We start from the raw sequence: 23,987 nt of genomic DNA, 5'->3' as shown, positions 1-23,987 counted from the left end.
TCAATGAAGTACCCTATTTTAGCCCATTAATAACTTTAGAAATATTTGGGTTTTTCCTGCCCCTCAGCTGCAACCTTTTGAAAAACATGGTGGCAGTCTTCTTAAAAATTTTGTGACAACCATAACAGGATTAGAAGAGTAGAAAACATGAAGAACATTAAAATATAATAATGAAGACTTCAGACTTTGTAGGTGCCTTTTATGAACTGTTAATTTAAGAACTGGCAAAGTTACACATGTGGGTAGCTGTGCTTTTGTCCCTGTGTATGTACACATTAGGTGGTGAAACATGCTTATCTGTGATAAAATATAATATGCTTTAGTTTCACAAAGTGTAATATGCTCTAGTTTCACACGTATTCTTAGTAGTACCCAGGTATAATACCTAAAGAGAAACAAAGACATCGTTAATATAGCAGGTATTTGTTATGTGAGATTATGATTGTGTGCATGTTTTCTTGTGGGATGAAATTAAAACAGTGACCAAGAACTTCTTTTCAAAGATAATTTGATGAAAACTTTGCTCTCATTAACTTTGCTCTCTAAAAATTAGATCTGAAACTGACTAGTACCTGTTTTGGACCAGAAATCAAAGGGACCATTGAGTAGGTGACTGATTAGGCTTAGGAGCAAAAGTTCACAATCTAATGTACGTGAGTAGCCTTTAAGGTATATTTTTTGGCATTACAGAAAATGCTGCTGATTTCCACATTTCGGCACCTGACTTTTAACAAGAAGAATTGTAAAGGGCCTACAGCCTTGTCGTAGTTGACAAATTTGGAGTGCCTCCAACAGTTGCTAGGCCCATTGAAACTGTCTCAGGATATGTGCTTTTGGCCTTTTCACCTAGGAAATTACACAGGAGTTGTCTTGCATATTAGGCAGAAGGAGCAGGGCAGTCTCGGTTGTTAAGTTTCTCTTCTGATCCTGAGGATAGTCAGGAATAGCTACCAAAAGGAAGGATACCTATTTTGTCTATGCACCTATTGCTTTCATGCATTTATATGGAAGTAAAGTCAGACCTAAAGAGAGGATCTTTGAGCAATTGTTGGAAGTTTTATGTGAAATTTGGTTGCTGGCTTACATTCCCCTCTTGACATCCATATTCTTATGAGATAGTTATTATTCCAGGCAGCTCTCCTCATGTCCTAGCTTTTATCCCTCTTTTTAAATTTTATGAAATAGGATGTCACCTTACAGACTGTTCCTGTATCAATGGTGCAGAGCTGAAGTCCTCCTGGAGCAATCGCGAGGACAGGCTGTGGTTAGGGTCGTCCTCTTAGTCCTGGGGGAGGAGCAGTTTATGTCCCAGCTTTTAATCCCACCAATGCATTTAGCCCACTGCCCTGATTCTGGAGAGTGGAGCTACTGGCCCTCTGCCTGTCTGTTTCAGGGCATCTTGGTAAGTAACTCCTCCTATGCATCCAAGTCATAGCTGCCTGAGAGGAGCAGGGAAGGAATTGTGGTGGTTTAGTCAATATAACTTCTGGAAAGGGTATGCGTGAGGAAACAGGATCACTTCTGTGGTCCCTGCAACACTGAGATTAGTGTGCAGTTTTGGCTTAGCCTTCAGGATTCCTCTTTCCTTGGGTTTCTCAGGCAAAAACGTGCTTTTGAAAAAGTGCCTGCTGAAGGCAGCAGGTTTGCTGTGTGTGGTTTTATTTTTGTGTGGTTTTTTTTTTTAAGCATTTTCTGCATAAAAAAGCAACAACCTTTGTCTAATGATTGGCTTTCAAAGAATTATTCAGAGTGAATACAGTGAAAGTATTCACATTCATATTCAAAGTTCTTGCTGTTGTCTGCAACTAGTAAGACACCCCTGGTTATGAAACGACTGACTTTCTTTCCTGAAAACGCAAGCCTTGTGAAATCCTACAACTACGTTATTTGGACAGAAAACAGAATGTTTAGTACCTATCCAATGTTTAATTTTCTTTTTTCCTCACATATTTTAAAATAAAATAATAATGGGAAAGCATTCCTCTTTTCAAAAGGGACTCTGATAATGTTTTTAGAAGTAAATTTGAAGTCTGGAGTGATGCCTGAAGTCCAGACATTTGCTGGGAAGTGCTTCCCTTCCCTGCCCTCTGAGCTGGTTCCTCAGACATTTGCCTCTCCCAGAGCAGTCTCCTGACATTTCTTGGGGTTTCTTCCGTATCTAGTGTACTGGGTCTGGCTGACTGGAGTTAACTTCCTTCATAGCAGCCCATATGGTGCTGTGCTTTGCATTTGTGACTAGAGAGTGTTGATAACATACCAATGATAACACACCAGTGTTTTGGCTCTTGGTGAGCGGTACTTGCACAGTGCCAAGGCTTTGTCTCCACCACCCCACTACCCTACAAAAAGCAAGCCAGTATGTTGGGGGTGAGCAACATACTAGGAGGGGACACAGCCCAGACAGCTGACCCAAACTGACCAAATGGATATCCTGTACTGTATGATGTCATGCTCAGCAGTAAAAGCTGAGGGAAAGCAGGAGGATACAGGGACATTTGTGGTGATGGCGTTTGTCTTTCTAAGCAACTTCTACACGTACTGAGGCCCTGCTGCCCGGGAAGTGGCTGGACACCTGCCTTCTGATGGGAAGTAGTGAGTACATTCCTTATTTTGCTTTGCCTCTGCATGCAGCTTTCGCTTTTCTTATTAAACTGTCCATATCTTGACCCAGGAGCTTTTAAATCTAATTTTCTTCCCCTGTGCTATTGAGGGTGGGGAGTGAGAAGCTGGCTTGGTGGGCATCTGTCCGCCAGCCAAGGTCAACCTACCACATCTAGGCATTGAAAACTCTCCCAAACCCAGACTGCAAATCCACACTCTTTCTTCATTCAGCCTGCCTGTGCAGACTTGATTAGTAAATGTTGCATGAAGGGGTGCTGGTCATATAAAAGGAAAAATACTATAACCTTTAGTCTGGTTATTGTCTTTTCTTCAGTTATAAGCACTTTAACTCTTTTGGCCTGGTTAGTCTTTTGGATGGGCTTTGTTTTGCATTTTTAGCATGTAGTGTACATCAGAAGTATTTCAAAAGCATTTTTAACATAAAGTTTTACAAACTGTAGAATAGAGTGTGAATTTCAGTAATAGTGACATACAACCTCAGCTGACTCTGAGGCGCTGATTTGTATCCTATGCACATAAAGTTCATGCAGTTGCACTCCCTGAATTGCAGGGAATCAAATCCCTGCAATTTAATGAAAATCACACCAGAATACTAAAGAAACACACAATAAATTGTATGAAGAAGAATAAGTGAACACCTGCAATTGACAGAAGTTTGAAAAATTACCTAAGCAGCTCTTAAAGCCAGGTTCTGTTTGTAAAATGACTTAAGTACTTGGGAATTTAACTTCACAGAAAGTCAATAGCATGAAGTCATCAAAAATCACAAAATTATTTCTGAACATTTTACTTTTACCTATATAGCACATTCTTTCTGTCAAACTAATGTAAAGATGGGTATCACTTGACTTTTTTTTTAGGGGTATGGATGAAAGATATGCAGTTGGGATGACCAGCTTCTTTAAAAAGATTTCAGTCCCCATCAGGACATTTGTGTGGGTTTCCACCCTTTAACAGAGGTGCTTCAGCTCAGCAGAGCATGCATACATTTGCCTTTTTTATGTCTTTGTCCATGAACACTTCTTTCCGCCCTTCAGACGGCCCTTGCAGACATGCACACACCCCATTGCGTTGGTATGCCAGTGTGGTTTCCTGTGTCTTCGCATCAGCCCTTACTCGGTAGCCAACTTTGGATGCCAAATCCTGCCAATACAGCAGCCTCCTCTTCACATAGTAATAGCTGTGGTTAAGATGTCATTCTCCATAAATCAATTTTGGCAAGGATGACGGCTAAGGGCAGGAGCTGGAGTTGTGTTTATGGGGCCTAGGCCATTGAAGTGGCCTTAATCCTCCCTCTTATTACCCTGGCTTTGTGGAAGGACTCACTTTAACAAGACAGAATAGGGTTTTATTTTGGTCTTTTCTTTTTGGTCACAACAACAAAAAGACCTGGGAAATTCTGATTAATTAGCATGCCTTGGGCTAATGAAAGAATAAAATGGAAAGAAAAATGTCTAAAGCTTTGAAAGGAGTGGAAGCATGTAGTGACAATACAGATTTTAAATACTTGTGCTGTATGTATAATTTTCCCAGAGTTTGCCTCTCATTCACTTGAAGAGATAAGAGTGGAAAGGCAAGTTGGAAGGTTTTGTTTGGACCATGATGTAATAGCATTTCAGCTCTCGGGGAATCTAAATAGGCTGTAACATGAAGAATGCTGATAGTGGCATCCTCTAAAAGTCAGTTTAAATAAGAACCACCACATTTCACTATTGCAGTGCACCTACTGACCATATATTTCACAGAACAAGACTGCATGTGAACATAGCAGTAGAAATTTCTAGAGAAGTTGTGGTACTTATGCAGGTGTACTCTAAGGAGTAATTTTTCAGTCTGGAAAATGTTCTTCTAAACTGCTCTGAGGTAATCTTATATCCTGAATTGAGAATATGCATACCCTGCATAAGTAAGTAAACGTTTATAGTAGAAAAAATGTTCTCTTAACCACAGAAGTTTCTTTTATGAGTTGAACTTGGCATTTGGCCTCTGTATCTTTGCAACTATTAGTTTCATTGATCTTTATGCTTCCTTAAGAACATGACTTTCTGAACTTATGGACTTTTGACAAAACAGACACAGCTACTAAATCCAAGGTATGTTTGAGCTGATTATTGTGAAGGTGGAACAACCAGAGATCAGTGGTGGAACTTTTTTAATGATGAAAATAACATGTGTCAAAACCACTTTCTTGTTCTTGACAAAGTCCTTTTGTTTCGGTGGGGGGGGATCTTTCCATTGTGCATGGAATGAGATTTGCATCATGCTTTGAGATACTGCTACTATAGCAATTCAGACTTTGATAGTGTCTGATAGACATGCTTGAAATGTATATATCAGTTAACAAGATTATCACTTGAAAAGACAATCGTATTTTTATGGAAAAGTTTTTTGAGGTGATAAAATGTATTGATATTTAATGAAGCATGAAACTTTTAAATGAACCACGAAAGCAATACTTAAACTAATCAACTGAGTATAAAGCCTCTTAGAATACATACGTTATGTGGGCTGTATGCTTGTTACTCCTGCCTGGTTAAACTGACAACTTGGATAATGTTCTCATTTTTTAGGAGAAGCAACCTTAAACAGTATCTTGTTTTTAGTGTAAGGAAAAAGAGAAAATTGTTTGTACTGTTCAGAAACTCAGGGACAATGCAGTTTTAAAAATGGTCCTTTAATATCCTTGAATAATGGACTTTATCTGGGAAACAAAAACGTACTGAATGTAATTGCAAGTTACTTAAATTCCTGCCTGTATACGGCAAGAACCAGTTTCTGCAGTTCTTTCCGTGTTAATATTTGCCACCTATTCTTAATTAGTGTCACTATTCAACAGGTTGGCATTTATTCTTTTCTCCTGCTTTGTGCATTTCAGTCTCTTAAAGAAGGAAAGATGCTTTTCTGAGAAGCAGTGGTACAATACCTTGGGTTACCTGTAAAGATTTAGAAAAAGAGCCTCACGTGGGATTATAGCATAACATTGAACAAAGCCTTTATTGCATGCTCTTTTGCTGAACAGATGTATCCTGTTGGATCATGACATGCAGCACAGTCTGGCACTGATATGTTATGGTGCAAAGACAGAGACCTGGTCCGTACTGGAGGTAGAAAGCAACCTCCTTGCTCTTCTATCCTCTGCTCAGGACTCCCACATGGCTGGCAGCAGATCTTACTAGGGGGAAGTTGTCATAGAGCATTGGAGTTAAGGCAGCCTAAACCTGCTGAGAGTCTGTCTCCTTACTCTTGAGGGTCTGCTGGATGGAGCTAGCATCCCCATATCTAAGTCAGTAAAGGAGACAAAAGATCTTCCCTTTGCCTGGGGCCTGGAGGAAGGAAGGTGTCTGCTTCTTTCTTCCCAGCATTACTCCCATACCACCAGGCTGACAAGAGACGCAAGTATAAGGTATACACAAGGAAGGCTGCCTCCTTGTTAGATAGTAGTGTAATGAACACAGTAAGAAATCAGAAATTACTGTGTGAACAGGGAATATGTTGCTGTGCTGCGTTGTTTCGGTACATGCAACAATAAAGTCTTTTCAGTAATGGATCCGCATATGCCCACGCAAAGCTCCTACACACTTTTTTCTAAAACACTAAGGATATTGAGACAACAGAGATTATCTGATGTTAGAATTTTTTAATTAGAATTGAGGAAAAAAGCTTCAGGAATTACTGGGAAAAGTGCTAAGTGTATATTTCTAATGTGAAGAAAAGCACAGATGTACAGTGAAGGTTGAGCAGTGCTGGAAGTTGTTGTGGGAGATGAAGTGTTACAGATTCCAGAGAATTATTTTTCTAAAGTGTTTTCTTATTGCCCATCTGTAGTTGGCTGTTCTGCATTGCAATCAGGTGGTATCAGCAAAGAAGTATTCCAACAACACTGCCGGAATCAATCCACTTTTTTTGCAGTTGAGTGCAACACTGTTGGATGGGCAAAATGTTTCCCTGTAGATTTCATTTGAGTCCTACCATTCATAATGTATGAGGAAGTTTTAACAATATTATTTTTTGGTTTGCCTTTCAAATAATGCCACTTGCAGGTCAGTTGAAATAACAGCCTGTGCTCTCACATGTATACAGATGCATGCTCTGTATTTGTTTAGGTCAGATTCAAACAGTAATTTCCCCATGGCACTGGAACTGGAAGGTATTATCTCTAATTCCAATATAATTATCTTTTGTTCTTTCAAATATCTGTATATTTGTATTTTGATTGTAATAATTTTCTCTCTGACATATTGCAATGGTAGTTTAAGGAGGTGGACAATACTGAAATTTAAATCATGGAAGTTTTTTTTTCACATGATATTATTCACCATTAGATTAATATACCAGTGGAGCAATATATTACATTACTAATGGAGTTTCACTTGATTCATACCAGTTATTTGTGAAGAATATGAGTCTTGCACAATGTATTCATTTTTCAGAAATATAAATTAAATGGTCAGGCTAAGTTTTGTAGATAGAAACTTACCAGAAGCTGGGGTATGAATAACTAATACTATAGAGAAGTGGTGGCATAAACCAACGATGTAAAACTGAATGTTTTCTGCAATAGAGGAGCACAGACTGTATACTATTCTAATGAGGACAAAAGAAGAAGTCATCTAATGTCACTGATAACAAATAAAGAGTTACCCATTGCAGCTAAAACATTTATATATTAGTTCAGTTAAACATTTACTGGTCTGTGCAGTAGTTAACTGATAACTTCTTAATTTTATGCAAAATAAGAAAACAAAGTAGCTTTCAAAATAGCTTTGTAATAAGTGGGAGACCTTCCTGATACAAAGAAAACTGATTCAGAATTAATACGTGATATTATAAATGTCTGCAGATCTAACTGAAAATCCTTGTTTTACAGTATGCGTTTTCTCCTGGAAGTTTCCTGAACCTGACTGTTTCATAATATATTCTTAGTTTAGTCATTACAAGACCACTGTTTTCATTTGTTTAAATTCAGTGGTTAAAGTGTTCCATAGAAGTAGGTGATCTCATTGCTGTCTGCTTTAAACCAGCTAAGTTAATCACCTGTGAGGTATTGTTTTCACCGGTCAGTTCTGGATAATTTTTTACCCTGGTTCCACTTGAAGGGAGACATTGTTTTTCATTGTGCTTTGTCAGTCTTTTTTGTCTCACAGTAGAGTTGCTGAAAGTACATGCTTGATTACTTCATACAATGAGTAGCAAATAGCATTGGAAATTAGTGCAAGCTAATTTACCAAGTGCACTCTGGTAGTGAAGAAACTGCCTTTCCAAGATTCAAAGCGTAGAGAGCTTTTAAAGTGCATACAAAATATTTTCTCATAATACAATGTGGTCATATAATTCTGTTTAGTGTATTTCCTCTAGATTATTCTTCTTGATTGTAAAGATTGAGTCTCTGCACACAGTTAAGAACACGGGAATTGCCAATACTAGTCAGATTAATGGTCTGTCTAACTCGCTGTTCAGTGTGGACACTGCCAGAGGCTTTGGAGAAAATTTTTTACTAGCAAGGCATCACTAATTTTAAGTGTTAAGAAAATAATGAGCTAAGATCATAACCATGAGGTTAAAACCAGTGAGGTTTTAGGATCTCAATTTCAGAATTTTCTCTCTAACAAAGGCCTGATTTCTTAAAATTTTATTTTTGAAGAAAGTAAAGGCCAAGAATCAGTTTCATTTGCATTTAGCGTCTGTGTGGTGTAGTGTAGTTGAGAAACTCCTGTGTTTCATAAGACTTGCAATAAAAATCATAATTTGGCAATTTTTTTGAGCCAAGTTCAGTAATTTACTTGTACTCTGGAAAATTCCAGATTGCATGCCATACAAAAATTGCTCATACCTAATGTAGATTTCACTAAATTTTTGTGTAGTTCACCTACAAGTGGCAAGGTCTCCAAAAAAAAGACTTGGCTCAGAGGATGATACGAGTGTGAAGAAGCCCAGATTCCCAAATAGACAAAAATTTTGGCTGATCCTGTGCTAATAGAGGCAAGTGGCAATCTCCCCCTTATTCTGCCTTTTTACCTCCTCCTTGGAGCTCCAGTTTAACACACTTAAAGAGAGTTTCAGGGGGTCTGATATCCACTGCCCTGCGGCTGGTGTCTCTGTCTACATAGTATCTCTTAGCTGGCTGTAGAAACAATAGAAAAGTGGCTATTGCATTCAAGGACAAAGGAACAAGTGCTAGCTCTCTAGTAGTCATTAATAATATGACTAAAATCAGTGGAAGGAAAGCCTGAAAGGTTTAGCAGCCCCAAGGTGAGAGGGATTGGGATATTTCCTATCTGGAAACAAGTCTTCCAAGCAAACCTTTGAGTTTGTACAGTCAGCAGCTACTCCAAAGTCCTCCCAGCTAAGGTGCCAAAAACCCTGCAGGTATGGTGACACACAGCAAAGATGTATGTGGTAACTGGGGACTGCAACATCCAGAAGATTCACCGTGCTGTGGAAAAAGACCAAATTTGGGTTGAAAGGGCCTTGGTGACTTAAGTCTAGTCTATGTGAAGAATACATTGACACAGTCTTACTCATTGCTTTGGTCTCTGTCCTCTTTCGTATTTGTTGTCTTGCAACATGCTGTTTTGGATGTACCCTTTTCTCCCCATTTTGGTCAATACAGAATCCACACAATACTGGAAGCCAATTACAGGGGAAACATTAAAACCGACTGTTTCCAAAGCTCTTAATTATATCAACAGATAGAAAATCACCTAGGGTATTACCTTTTGCTCCTTTGTTGCAATTCTTTTATTTCTAGCTGTTATTCTAACACTAACAACAGGACAGATTTTCAGGTAATTGTAATAGCTTTCTTTCGTACTGATTAATTCAATTATTGCAGAATTTATTGATATAAGAGATGACTGAATTTGATCTGGTGTTATATATTTGGTATGTTGTGTGTTTCAGAACACAAAACAATTAAAACTGGTTTTGCTGTTATATGTTTTTGTTGTATTTTCATTTATACGTGGAAAGCATAGTTTAGAATTCCAGAGGTTTGGTGAAGCAGTTCCATTTTATATGAAATAATACTAAGTTACTTGGCAGAATTAACAAGTTACTACTCTTGACTTGGAGAAGCGGACAAAGAAATTGGTTGGTTTTCAATCAATATCTGTTAAAAGAAAATGTGTTTAAATGGAAATAATTTCATATTGGACTCTGCCTCCACAAAGTATGAGAGTGATATAAATGAAGAGAATCTCATCTGAAATTCAGTGTACCGAAAATAAAGTAATTGTATTTCTCTGTATTCTTTGTATGTTCTTCAGAAGATTGCAGTGAAATATTTTTGCTTGTCAAGGATGAGTGAAGCTTAACTATTAACCAATTATAGAGAATAAACAGGGAAAATAGGCAAGCTAATGAATGAGGAAGTGAGTGGATTAAAATACTTTCATAAAATATTTTTACTGTTTATACTTGTTAACTATTACCGTTCGTTATTGATAAAGAGCAGGTTTGATTTATATGTAGTATGTTTATTTGGAATAGATGACATGCTAATCAACCGTAACTCTTTCTGTGAGCCAGCTCAGGACTGATTCTACCTCCTCAACTATTGTTGCCATTATTGGACTATCTCCTGATTTATATCTTAGTGTATGAGAAAAGAAATTGCTTCCCTTGCTCATTTAAAATATTTGGCCCACTCATTTGTCTTAGAATCTACAGCCTCATTCAAAACCCACTGAGGTTCTCATTTATCTCAGCTGATGTGGTTTCAAGACATTAAGGAATTTCTGGTTGTTTTTTCCCTGTCCTGAAATTTTCAGGCTTTGGGTCAATGATACAGCAAACCTGGACTGAGGACTCCACTTGCACTGTGGGTATATGATGGCAAATGCTGATGTGGGACATAGTCATTCTGCCAGTTCACATTTATTCAGTGCTTTCAAACACATTTTCCGACAGCTTGCCTTATAGCAGCAGGCTCATTCCAGGTCGCATGTCCATGTTGCACCCATTTGACTTTAACAGATATGGTGTGTACTCCTGCAGCTGGCTCAAAGTTACCATAAGCTTCCTATCTTGTACTCTGATTTAGCTCAACAGACATGATTTTATATTCATGCCTGATTCAAGTCAAATTAATACTGCTCAGTGACCTGCAGGGCACAGATGAGGTATTAATGATGGACTTTGGGTACAATTATACCTGTATGAAACAGTGATTAAAATGTTATGACTTTGCTTTCCATAGCAGTAGTCTTTTACTTTGCAGTCTCTTTCCACAGTGGGAGCTGGTGATAGATTCTTTCTTGATAATCTCTCTCCCCCTGGCCTTTTAAGTGGAAGAATTGTCATTTTTCCCCCGTAACAGGAAATGTTTATCAATGATAAAAAAACCAAAACCTTTTCCTTCCACTTCTGCATCAGACCAGGGATCAGGTAAATGTTTACCAGGACTGGAGTCTTGTGTTATTTTTCTCTGATATCCCAGTAATACAGTCTCTCCAAAGTACTCCTTTTCTCACTTTTTCCTTTCAGTAACCAGTGACCAGACTGTCTTTGGCTTTATCCTACACATCAAATTCTCCTAGCTGTTCTCAGCATCACTGAGGTGCCATTTATACAGTTAATAAAAGCAGACCCTATAATTGAAAGGGAAACCAGGATGTGTTGAGGATGCAACATTCCATATTTAACAGTACTGGTTTGACACTACTCCCTTTTCTGGTTTTGCTTCTGCGATGTTTTTTCCTGACATGTGAGTTCTAAGCTGCTCAGGTTTAATCATGTATAAATAGCAGTGTCACTGTATGGTTGCAGATTGTTATTTGAGCCAACATATGGCCTGTCCCTAAATGAAAATCTTGCAAGTGCACAGCCCTTGATTTCCTGGATAGAATAAAGTAGATGTTATTGTTACCATTGAAATTTGGTGAAAGTGGCTTATGGGTGAAAGGCATTATGATGTCATCGAGGGAAGAATCAGTATACATTTTGTATATTTATGTTGTGAAGTTGCTTTTCTCAATGCTAAATAATAGGTTTACACCTTATTAAGTCATGGATATATATATAGGCTCTACAAGCACTACAACTGTATTTCCAAACCAGTTGGATTTCTTATGTTACTATAGCATGCTTCCCTGTCTTTTTTGTCCTTTGGTGCAGAAAGCCTTTGGTTCTACATACTAAGCACACTTTGCTAAAAAATAGCTGACAACATATGTAATATGCATATACATATAGGCATATTATGTCTTTGTGTATTTTATATGATGTGAATGTGTCCTCTAAACCCCACCCAGCCTTTTGCTGAGAGGAGTAGCGTTCATATTATTACTAGGGGCAACTTACGCTTTTTGCCTAATTTTTGCTGGCTGGTTCCATTTTAGCACTCTGTAACATTATAAAAGCAACTGCTGAGTAGCACACTGATTCAGCTTTAGTGAGTTCAAAATACAAACTGCTTCACAGGAAAGAAAACAAAATGCCTTCTCTTATTCTTTTGATTTAATTGGACATCTTTAGTAAGAACAGACAATAATCCTACAAAGCTTAAAAGCTTTTCTTTTCTGGTACCCGCAGTGTTGTGGAGTGCAGTACAAGGATTTCTCGTTTCACATTTGTTCTCTGAAATTCCCAGTCCTTCTAGCTAAATTTTAGGATGGGTTATTAAATGTTTTCTTCTTTCCATACCCTTGACCTTTCAGCCAGATGCTATATTCTTCCCTTACATTTTGAAGTAGTATCAATGAGTAAGTTATTTTTCTTAAAGGGCTGCCATATTTCATCCCAAGGAGTACATTTTGGTGGTGAATCATGCAATCAACTTGTAACATCGGTACATGAATTTACAAAGCACTTAGGATCCCAGTGGATGGAGAATCATGTATGTGCTCCTCACATGTATGTGGGAAGAAGAATAACCACAAAAGAAGGCACACACCTCTGAAACAGGAATAAACATATCTATTTGTTCTATTTTTTTTCCTTAAAAAAAAAAAGAGAAGAAAGGCTATAATTTGAAATTTCTAGGGTGAACTCCAAATTTTTAAGATAATGCTATTTGATCTGAAGGAGGCTGAAGGTTTTGAATTTTTGTCCTATGACTGTGAGGGCCATAAATGCCTTAATGTACTTCTTTATGAAGTCCACATCCCATTTGAACATCCTTGAGAAAAACTAGTATTTGAGTTGTACAACTAAGTCAAAAGTAGATTTAATTTAGAAAATGGTTTAAATTGAAGCACTTTACACTATTTGTCCTGTTGTTGCTATCCTGCTTTGGGGAGTAGTCTGAACATAGGAAGCAGCTTGAAATGTGAATCATTCAATTATTAATTTCCAACTATGATGAGAATTTGCTAGATATTAAAACACTTCCATATTATGACCTACATTTTAACTTTTTCATCTTGATGTGTTTTAATGCAGGGGATCTTGTAAACCACCATCTGTTACCTAAATCAGAATGCCAAGTACACAGAGCATTTTGCAGATATGTCCAACTTGCCAGCTACCTCCGTAATTATCTCGTGCTACTGTGTAATAGCCGTCAGTTTGAGTCATGGCAGCAGTTATTAAAAGCAGATTGTGGCCTTTTAGAGAAAGTCCAGAATGCTTCTCTGCTTGATCCAGCTCAAATTCCCCTCCCCAGACCTCTGAGGAATGCCGAGTTCCAGCTGTAACTCTCTCCTGCTGGGGAAAGTATGCAGCCTGGGCACTTTCTCACACCAGACCTATTGCAGGCATTGCAATTTGCATGCATGCCTGCTGTTCTCTTGCTTTTGGAGGGCTAGTGGTAGGAATGATGGAAGGGCTTGCAATGGCTTGGAGCTGTTTGGTTTGGTGGGATTCAAGGCACAGTGGTGTTCTTGCAGCCTCCTTGGGTTCTCTCTTCCCTCCTTCAGACAAAGGTGTGCTTTTGGCTTGGCTGTCTGTCAGCTGAGGGCTGCTCTTTTACTCAGGCTCTTCCAGTGGTGTTTTTTCTGATGTTTACCCATGATGTGTGTGTTTTTACTTTATGTACTTCAGCATGGGTTTTCAACATGCATAATTTATTAATTCCCCTTTAGAGTATTGCTTTTTGTATTTGGAGAAGTTCACAAAATCCTTGTATTGGTCCTGTTTCGTCCTTATCTGAAGATACTCAGTTCCAGTCCTACTTTGCAAAGTGATGTGAGTTCTGTGCCCTCATCACAGGTTCATGGGAGATGAATACTAACCTGCCTTGTTTATTTTTAGGCGGTCTTGGTTACGGACCCCAGTGCAAGTCCATTGGAAAAGGCAGCCACAACAATGTGACAGTCACCAGCAGTCCCATGACAGTTCAACAGCTGGGACCTGCTTCACCTCCTGCTAATCAGGTTTCAACAGCATGCAACCAGATCAGCCCTAGCTTGCAGAGGTCTATGGATGCTTCAAGCCTGAGTGCTTCTCTGTCAGATACAAGGTCCTGAGTTACTTTTTAATATTCAGTACTTTAAACAGTTCTCCTCTCTAAAATAGTTCTCCTGTAATGTAAATGCAACCTTTCTGATTACTAAAATGGTCTAAATGATACTCTGAGGTACCATGGGAAATTTAATTCAACGCATTTTAATTCACATCAGCTGGATGATACTGTTTGGATCATTCAAATAATGGGTGAAATTTGGCCACCCATTTCTATGTTTAATAGTGCTTTTTTGTTAGATAAAGATTTTTATCTATATTTTTGCACTAAGGACAGGAAACGTTATGGAGGATGAAGGCAGAAATAGTCCGTGTTACATCTTTGGGACAGTGACCAGTTTTTAAGCATACCATAGTGCTAAGAATGTTATCTTGGTGCCTGTCTGGTAACACTGATGTCAGACAAAACAAACTTAAATGCCCTGCTAATGGTCCTCTCTCCTAATCAAATACCTTTGCTTTCAAATTATTTAATTGTTTACATAATTAAGTTAATAAGATCAGTTGTTCTCTCTCTGCACTGAGCCAACAGTTAACTTTGTCTGTGTTAGACCTGTGTCTCTGAAAACTTGTCCATTTTCCTAGCTCTGGTGAGTAGTTTAGTAAAAACGGTGGCCTGTCCCTGTAAATGTTGCCTTTCTATATCACTAAACCACAGACAAATATTTGTTAGTTTTAAAATAATTAAATAACTTTTGAGCTAATGTCTATGACTATTGCTGACAAACATGGATGAAGGGAAAATAGTTATCTGACATCCTCCTTACAAATATATTAAGCACATCCCTGGATATTAGTCAAACATGCAGTGAGAAAACATTCTGTTGTGTGATTTCAGAAGCTACTTTTGTAGATGTGACTCATGCAACAGTTGCGTACTGAGTTGAAATGTAACTGTTCTTACTTACAAAAGGCCGGGAGAGTCTTTATTTGCAAAACAGTTTACATTTTACTGTATCACTTTATTACAAGCCAAGGAACATTCTTGAAATGATTACAATAGGTATTATGTAACTGGAAGAAAACCTTGCTTTACTCCATATAAGATAGTTTCTGTCATTTCTGTTGCTTCATTTGTGAAGACTGAGTCCCTTGGGATGATTTACAAAATTAATTATGTTTCCTATGTAAACGTGTCAGGGAAAACCGTTCAGTGTTAAGATGATGAGAAATGAGAAATCCAGAGACATGGCTTTGAGACAGAACAAAACTGATGATATAAAAATATCATTAAGTAATTATTACTTAATCAGTTTTATTAAGTTTTGGAACCTGTAGGGTTCCAGACACTGTTCTTTTTATCTGAATGTGTGGTTGGATGTACTATGTCACTACTGAGTTATACATTTTTGTTTTTATTTTCAAGAAACATTTACTAAGGGCAAACTGAAGTTGATGCTGTGGCAGAATAGAGGCTCTAGTGTCCCTAGAGTCCCTTTTAATGATTTATCAATGAAGATGTTATAAAATCAGTTTGTCACCCAAAGAATGTCCATTTCAGCAATTTTGCACTCAAATTGACTATTTTATAGGGCAAAGCAAATTTAAAGTCAGATTTTAATGCAGAGATTCTTGAAACACTTTTTTTTTTTTTTAAATTGCTTCAGCATTAAACTGCATTTGCCTGAACTGGTGGCCTAAACCAACTCCATAATCCTTCATGGGCTGAGTGCCTTGTCTGGATTGTCTCTCTCAGGCATCATGAACTCTAGCAGCTCAATCCAAACCAGATTAGTTGCTGAACTGTCCCAGATCAAAACAACTTGTCTTTACTTTTACTAATGGAAGAAAGAAAAAGGTTGGCAAAATTGGTGTTTTGCCTCAGCTAACATCAGATTTTGATATATTGGTTTGATATAATTGATATAAATACATTCAGTATAATTGATATGAGGGATAAAACCTTACCCATCTTTTTTGAGAGTTTCTCAAAAACTTTTTCAGAGTATATGCTGCTTGAAACCAGATGTAATACTGCCATTCACTTTGATGCAAGTCAGAAAAGGTCCTAGGAAACAGCAAAGGGTTCTTGGCTAGTAAAACAGAAAACCATGCAAAAAGATACGGAAACAGTTTTCACTCTTCCATGTTTATGTTTAAGATTCTGGGTTATACTTGACACTGTGGCCTCTGTACACAGAGGGAGAAGAGAAGGTAATTGCAGGAATCTCTCGTAAGTGTTCATAAAAGATCTGGTCCAAACTCAAGCTGGTTTAGATTACAATAAGCAGATGTGCCAATTAATACCATCTGAGAATCTGGCACAGTGGTATAGCTGGCTCTTCACTTTCATATTAGGTATATTTATTTTCCCCCAGAAAACCACTTAGTCACAGTGTGGGCTGGGTTTTAAAGAAATTTTCTTTGTTTTGGGAGCAGGAATCTTTGTTATTTCTGAATTTAAAAATTCAAGTGAGAACCAGACTTCTGCAGATTATATGGCTCTTACTTACAGTATACTTGAAATTCTGGGCCAACTCTTAATTTTTGTCCTGTTATGAGACTTTTAAAATGCAGTTTTTCTTCAGCTTCAGTAATGGGTATGTCCCTATGTGTTAGTCATTAGTAGCTTTTTGAATGACATTGGTCCTGCAATATATCTGATTAAAATTCTTGATATTTCAAAAATAGACTTTTTATATTTGATGCATGATTTTTTCCCCTAGTTATAAAATAGACCCTAAAAATTTAAATAATCAAACTGGCAACTCCCCGTTTATATTTTCCACATATAATATATATAGCCTAGCATGGAAAAATCAACCTTTCCTTACTTTTCGTGCTCTGCTGAAGACTGTGGATCTGTATTTGGGGTCACAGCATACTAACATGGCTTAATTGCTCTATTATGAACTATGCTTTAACAAAGCCCATTGATAACACACCCAACAGCCTGAATCAATTTTTTTTCCACAAATAATTATTCCTTTAGACCTAAATCTTACGCAAGGTTGACCTGATACAGCAATCCCATTTTTCTCATTTCTCTCAACACAAGTTGTAGTCAGCACATTAACTGTGCTTTTTTTCAGTGCTCTGTTTTGAAAATGCCATTTAAACCCTGATGGAGTAACATAACCTCCATAGCAGGACCCTGTGCTGACATTCAATCTGAACAGGATGTTTCTTGTTCTGATATGGCAAATCAACCATCCATTACAAAGCAAGTGTCTTGAGCAAAGGAGCATTTACCCATCTATCCCATAGGTCACCACAGCAAGGCCGGGTGATATTTAAAGCTACATTTTTGCTGTTCATGAGCTATCTCAGTGCGCAGATGTGGCACTTGCAAACTGTTTCCTTACTCCCTCAGCATGTGCCAGGCTTCCCCTCTAGACAGAAGGGGGCTGAGGGGCAGCCACAGTGCCCTGAGCACCAAATCCCCTCTCCATCTCTTCGGCAATGTCTGGACTGTGTTCTTGCAGCGTGATCCAGCCCTTAAACCAAAGTCACTGCAAACTGACTTTTCTTTCTTCATGTTGGTCGACTCTCAAGTGCTGGAAAATGCTGTAATATTAAGTAGTAGGAAAACCCCATCACTCAGGGAGTGGTTGTGTGGTGGGCAGAATAAGATAACAAACACACTGATTTTTCAGCTTTAATCTCTGTGGCTAGAATTGAATGTGGAAAGCCACATTCATTTCTCTTGCCTGAATGACTACCTAGTGTTTTCACATATTCTTTTAACCTTGATGATCTAATTGAAAGATAATCCACAGATCTCAGAGGTGAAAAGTTGATTTACCAAGCAAAATCATGGAAATTTGGTAAATATTGCCATATTCACTGGGAATATTCTCCAAAGCCACTGTTGAGGAACTATTCTTGCTCTTTTGGGTTGACTGATGTTGTTTTAAATGGGATCCAGATCCCCAGTTTTAGCCTACCACCAATTCTTTAAGTAGTTTCATGTATCTCCACCAACACTGCAGTCACTGCAGTCACTGCAGTCACTGCAGTAGGGCTGTGGTGCACAAATATGATGCAACTGTGAGCCTGAACAGATCTGTCCCATGGGTCCTTGTTTCCTGAAGCTGTGTCTGTAAGAAAATATTGCAGAACTAGACATCAAAACTTGCTTCCCTTTTAAAAAAAGCAGCAAGTAAAATAGGTAGAAATGCCTCCACAAAGGTGCTTGCTGTAAATGTGTCTGTATGAAGAAAGAGAGCAGATTTGTTTTTATTAATTTTCCTTATGGTGCATACTTTCTGTTTGAGAAATTTAAAGTGTGTAGCAATATAAAACTGTGCAGCAAAAGAATTATAAATAACCGACTATAGGAATTTACTTTTGTAGATAAGAATACATTATTCCTTGCCTACATGACAGTTCCTTTCGATTAGTGCATGTAAATATTTCATGTACTGTTTGCTTACAGCTTTAAGAAATATTTTTCAACACTTGGTATTTAAAGTACCTACCAGTACTTATAAACTGTCTTTTTAAAAGTTAATTTGACCTTCTGAAGTCTTTGTATGATAGGAGGAACTATTGTGCATCTTGCTTTTTATGTGAGAAGCTGAGAAGCAGTGATTGACTTGTCTACCTTAAAAAAAATCTTCTTAGATTTAGAAGAGAAACCAAATATCCTATGTGCTTGATCCACCATTGAAATTCTGTGCTTCTTCAAAAGTGTATTGTGAAAACAATAAACTTGGGAATTAACCCCCAAAATGTAAGATGCAGAGGCTTCTGTGTCTGTGAGATCTCCAGGTTCATCTAGATACATGCCTGGTTCTTCCTACTGTTAAAGCCCCTTACAAATACAAATTATTATACAGATAGCACCACTGCCTGGCAGGTAATCCAAGTCTGCCGAGATGTGAACTAGAAATGTAAGGACATAAATCCATCTGGCCTCTACCAGGCATTTGCAGCCATGAGTCAGGGAACCTGATGTCCTTGTATTTCCTTTTTATACCTTTCTGTAGAAAACAATATTGTTAAGAGCTTATGAGTTCCTTTTTTTAAGCTACCCTTAGGACATTTGCAGCATAAACAAGTTTCATAATAGTTTTGTGAAAAACCAATGATAACAGCAAGATTACACTTTTGTGAAAAATTTTGATTGCTGACTTGGAGGCAGATACATCATCAAATCAAAACTAAATAAACCCCTTCAACCAGTTCTTCTACATTATTCCTTTATTTTGTTTGTTTTGTAAAGTTAGATATTATCTGTATTTATAAACTTGAGCTATTTCTGTAGAGAATACTATTTGTATGCATTATAATTGGCAAAGTCATTCAGGTTAAATATTTATTCTTTATTAATCAGTTTTCTTCCTGTTCTTTGCTAGCAAAAATAATAGTAAACTCAAATCAATATGAGTTCCATACAAGGCAGAAGCATAATGCTTTTGCTTCAGAAGCCCAAATTTCTTTACACCGGAGTTGATGAAAAAGGTTGCACTAATGTCTTCAGTGATGTAACAAGAACCTTTACATCAACTTTTCTTCAAAATCTTGACATTTTAAAGTTGGTTTCCTAAGTGACATTGTTACATATGTATTGCCTGCTGGTGGTACAGTAACTGAGTGCGCTAAAGTTGAGTACCTAAAGTCAGAGAGAACTTTTCTCACCTGTAGTCTTTCTTTAATTTTGTGTGTGTGTGAAGATAAAAGAACCACTGCTGAGCTGTCTAATTGCTTACTTACTTTATTGTGCCTTTATTACAGGTCGCTCTTGTCGCGTGAGTCTCTGGCCTCTACAACGTTAAGCTTGTCAGAAAGTCAGTCCACTTTGAGTGTTAAGCAAGAGTGGTCACATGTGTACAGGACACTTCCTTCTGTTCCTCCTGATCAAGGTTTACAAAACAGCAGTGAGCTGGGGGACTTACTAAATTTTTCACCTGGAGCATCTGTGTCCAATGACTGCATCTCTAACACATTACCATCCTACTTATATGGCACAGAAAATAAGCATTCCCCTCACTCCAGTCCTCACCATTCCTCAGCCCGGTCTCAATCAGCCCGCTCCAAAAAGAGAGCACTCTCTCTACCTCCTCTGTCTGACGGCATTGGGATCGACTTCAATACAATCATCCGTACATCCCCAACGTCTCTGGTGGCCTACATCAACAGCTCCAGGACATCACCAGCAAATGTCTCCCCACAACCTGAGGTCTATGGACATTTTTTGGGAGTGAGAGGAAGCTGTATACCCCAAAATTGCTCTATTCCAGCTGCCCAGAAAGGCCTTCTAATGGCTAATGGCAATTTCACGTTCCCAGAGTATGTTGAGAATGGGGCTGGTGAGTACCAGCGGATGCAGCAGCTGGAACAAGCCAGCTTGCAGATGGCCACAAGTAACATGGTGATCCAGCAGGGCATGCCACCCATGGACAACCAGGCAGCGGGCATCCTGAAAAATGAACGGCTGGATGACTTCTCAGGCCGTACAGTTGACATGCCTCCTCCACCCCTGCTGCCGCCACCTCCTCCACAAGGGCCACCCCCACCATACTGTGCTCACCAGCATGGGCATCCGCACAGCCTCCCCAGTTGCATTTACCCATTGCCCGTGCCTCCTTCTGCCCCAGGCTCCCTGCTTGTTGAAGATGGTGAGCTAGGTGACTTCAGTGGCAAGCATGGCTGTCAGTGGGTTGACTGTGGTGTGCTGTATGACCAGCAAGAGGAACTTGTGCAGCACATAGAGAAGATCCATATAGACCAGAGGAAGGGAGAGGACTTCACTTGCTTCTGGGCAGGGTGTCCACGAAGGTACAAGCCATTTAATGCACGTTATAAACTGCTGATTCACATGAGAGTCCATTCAGGAGAGAAGCCGAACAAGTGCACAGTAAGTCTGAATTCTGTCTCTCTTAGCAATAAAAGGCTCTCTATTACTCAGGAAAATACAGAGAGGTTGTAATTCTGCCTATGTTTTTCCTAGTTAACTGTGTGCTTTTTTAACTAGTCTGTGTGAATGAATTGCTGCTGCATCTTTCCAACTAGATAGAAAGGAAGGGTATTCTTTAATTTGATATGTACCAACAGGTAGGAGTAGACAAAATTTTATTTTCTAAACTTTTACTGTAGACTGCAAAAGTGACATTGTAGACCTTCATGAAGCAAAACTTAAGCACCTTCTATACTTAAGTACCTGCCTGAAGGATACATGCGGGAAAAGTGCTGCAGAATAAATGGCACAATTTATCCTGAAATATTCTTACGTCATGTTACTCCATTTTGGCTTGAGGAATTTTCAGGATCTTGCATAGTGTTACCATTAGAAACTGAGAAGAGATGGCTATTTTTTAAGGCAGTTGTTTGTTTCATTACTAACAAAAACCAGACCCACAGCCCTGTTTCCATGAATACAGTAGGAATAAAACACATAACAGTTTCTCTGTTCACAGGTTCTACCAGTGAGCATTCAACCCCGAAAGTCATGTTTTTCTTGCTGTTTTCCTTAGGGTCACTGCAAGTCAGTCTCATACATAGGTAATCACATGAGGCAACAATCTAGCCAGCAAACCCTAGAATCACTTTACATTTAGATTCCAGTGAACCTTCTATAATCTCTGTAATTCAGATTCTGGATTGGCTTTACATATAGTCTGTGTTTTGGATGATGTCGCTTACTCTTACTAAGTGCTTATTTTATGTTGGCAGAAAGCAGCCTTACCAGTGCTATTTTCAGTCCTCAGCGTAACCTAATAAAAAGACCAAATATATAATTTCTAGGAATAACTGCCGATTATTATTCACTTGAAAGAAAACATATTTGTTTATATGTTGTGAAATACAAGTTGGAGCTAGGAGTCTATTTCAGCGTGTGCCTAGTTGAATACTTTGTTTACCATGATGTAGATGTTTGCTTGTACAATAGGTAAATTTTTTTCATTCCCTTTTGTCACTTCAAAGGGCCCAAATCCTTTGGGGACAGTGGCTATTTTCCCAGGTTGCATTCTGGAATTTAAAGGACCCAGTAGAGGTTCTGTCATGACACTAGGAAGATTCTTTATCCTTCTCTTTTGTCACACCAGAGGCTGAACTCAGGCTCACTGTGCTCTCAATAATTTTTTAAAATTCCATAATATTCTTTTTTCTGCTCTCCAGATGTATTGGATCAGAGTTTACCATTAATTTCAGTTCCTCCTCAGGGATTTCTAGTCAGCTTTGTGGGGAAAAAGAGAAGGAGAAAAAAGAATTATTAGGATCCAGAAAGTAATTTTTCAAGGGAATAGCACATGGAAGAAAAGAGACAGATATCAGCGGATGAGAAAGGACATACAACACTATGAAGAAAGAGAGCAGGAATGGTGAAAGAGCACTGAAAAAAGAGTAATGCAAGTACCCAGGGTCTTTCTAGTAGGAGATTTATGATGAGGGACCAAGTAAGACTGGGGAAAACATCATGTTAGTAGCACTCTATACTCCTTGCCCTGCCTGTTCAGAAAGGATAATTACAGTGACCTCATGATTATGAGGCCTCCTTGAGGAGTCCTTAACTTCGTCATTCACTGTTGATAAATACATTATTGTTTAAGTAGATAAGGTAATTCATATGATAATGTTTTTGAAATTACTAAACCTAAACTGAAGTGTATGAGAAAGTCACCAAAAAAATGAGATGTGTCTATATTAGCTTGTCAAAGAGTGATTGCTTTCATAAAGATTAAAAAGTGTGATTAATTTTACTGACCTTCAGCAAGTATTGCAGGATAGTGCCAAGAAGCTTACATATCAGAAGCAGCAGCCACATTCTTATTTTGCTTTCATGTTTAGAAGTATAATGAAGAGTCAAGCAGAATATTCCTTTGACCTCATCATTCATTTTGCCACATCTGAACTAGTTTCTATTTATCTGTGTAACAAAAATTTGAAGTGATAAACTATAGCTACAAGTCATACTTGTATGACCGTATGACATTGTATGACAAGTATGACTTGTCATACTACAAGTATGTCGTACTTCTGTGACTTGTACTTGTATGACTTGTGTAACAAGTCATGCTTGTATCAGGAATAGTGTGGCCAGCAGGAGTAGGGAAGTCAGTCAAGCTGTGCCGGGGGAGCACAGCTTGTGGTCAGGCATTGGAACAGGCTGCCCAGAGAGGTGTGGATTCACCATCCCTAGAGGTATTTAAAAGATGTGTAGACATGGCACTTCAGGGCATGGCTTAGGAGACATGGTGGTATTGGGTTGATGGTTGGTCTTGACGATCCTAGAGTTCTTTTCCAACTTTAATGAGTCTTTGATTCTATGATATTCTAGTCGTGAGTTCCTTCTTGTTGTGGATGAGTAGTCTGCTTTGATTCTGGAAGATAAAAATTTCAATTGATCAGGTAGCAGCACATAAAAATGTGACGATCATGATAATCAGATCCAAACTTAAGCATTCTAAAGATCAAAAACTCAGAACATGCTTGTCCCTCTGTACAGAGATAACTAGGGTGGAGTGGGAAATAATTGCAAACTGGTCATGATAGAATTATTTTCATATTGCGTTTTTTTTTTTCTGCAAATCAGGCTATTTTTTCCCAGCTTTAACTGAATTTGCTGCTGAAGCTGCATGTTCAGATTAGGTCTTGGCAATTTGATCCAATGCACTTTCTCTATATACTGAAAAATCATGGTGTATTTCCATTCCTGCTGATTTTTAGAAGGTTGGTTCTTGTTCTAAAAATGCACTTTAATTTTAAAAAGCATAAATTTCATGGAGTCCTGCATTTTATTTTCTATGGGAAGCCAAAGTAGGTGACTATGCTTGGCCTTGCTTTATTACTTGGAAATTTGTGAAGTTGAAGCGTACCTACGTGCAAGAGGCCTCACCTGAAGCTGACTTTTTTGGAATAGGAATTCATTAAATAGCTGTTAAAATGTATTGGGCTTTCGTACTATTCATTAAAAAGACTTTCATGTTCTATTCCAACTTACTGCATCTGGAATGCATTATTCTTTATAGTGACCAGGTTTAAAGACTAAAAAAAATTATTCATAACCTGGTAATATGTAT

The 23,987-nt window shown here is 38.3% G+C and overlaps 1 protein-coding gene across 1 annotated transcript in view; it reads left to right on the top strand.

Moving 5' to 3' along the window:
* The window catches only part of GLIS3 (GLIS family zinc finger 3), a 175,055-nt gene that overhangs the window by 25,886 nt on the left and 125,182 nt on the right, over window positions 1-23,987 (top strand). Inside the window, exons 2-3 of the mRNA XM_064438436.1 lie at window positions 13,813-14,020; window positions 19,702-20,824. Coding sequence (XP_064294506.1) covers window positions 13,813-14,020; window positions 19,702-20,824 — 1,331 coding nt within the window. The remainder of the gene's footprint in view (window positions 1-13,812; window positions 14,021-19,701; window positions 20,825-23,987) is intronic.

This window comes from Phalacrocorax carbo, chromosome Z (genome assembly GCF_963921805.1).
Source record: "Phalacrocorax carbo chromosome Z, bPhaCar2.1, whole genome shotgun sequence".
In the NCBI taxonomy this organism is placed as follows: Eukaryota; Metazoa; Chordata; class Aves; order Suliformes; family Phalacrocoracidae; genus Phalacrocorax; species Phalacrocorax carbo.
This window is presented reverse-complemented; position numbering and strand designations above follow the sequence as displayed.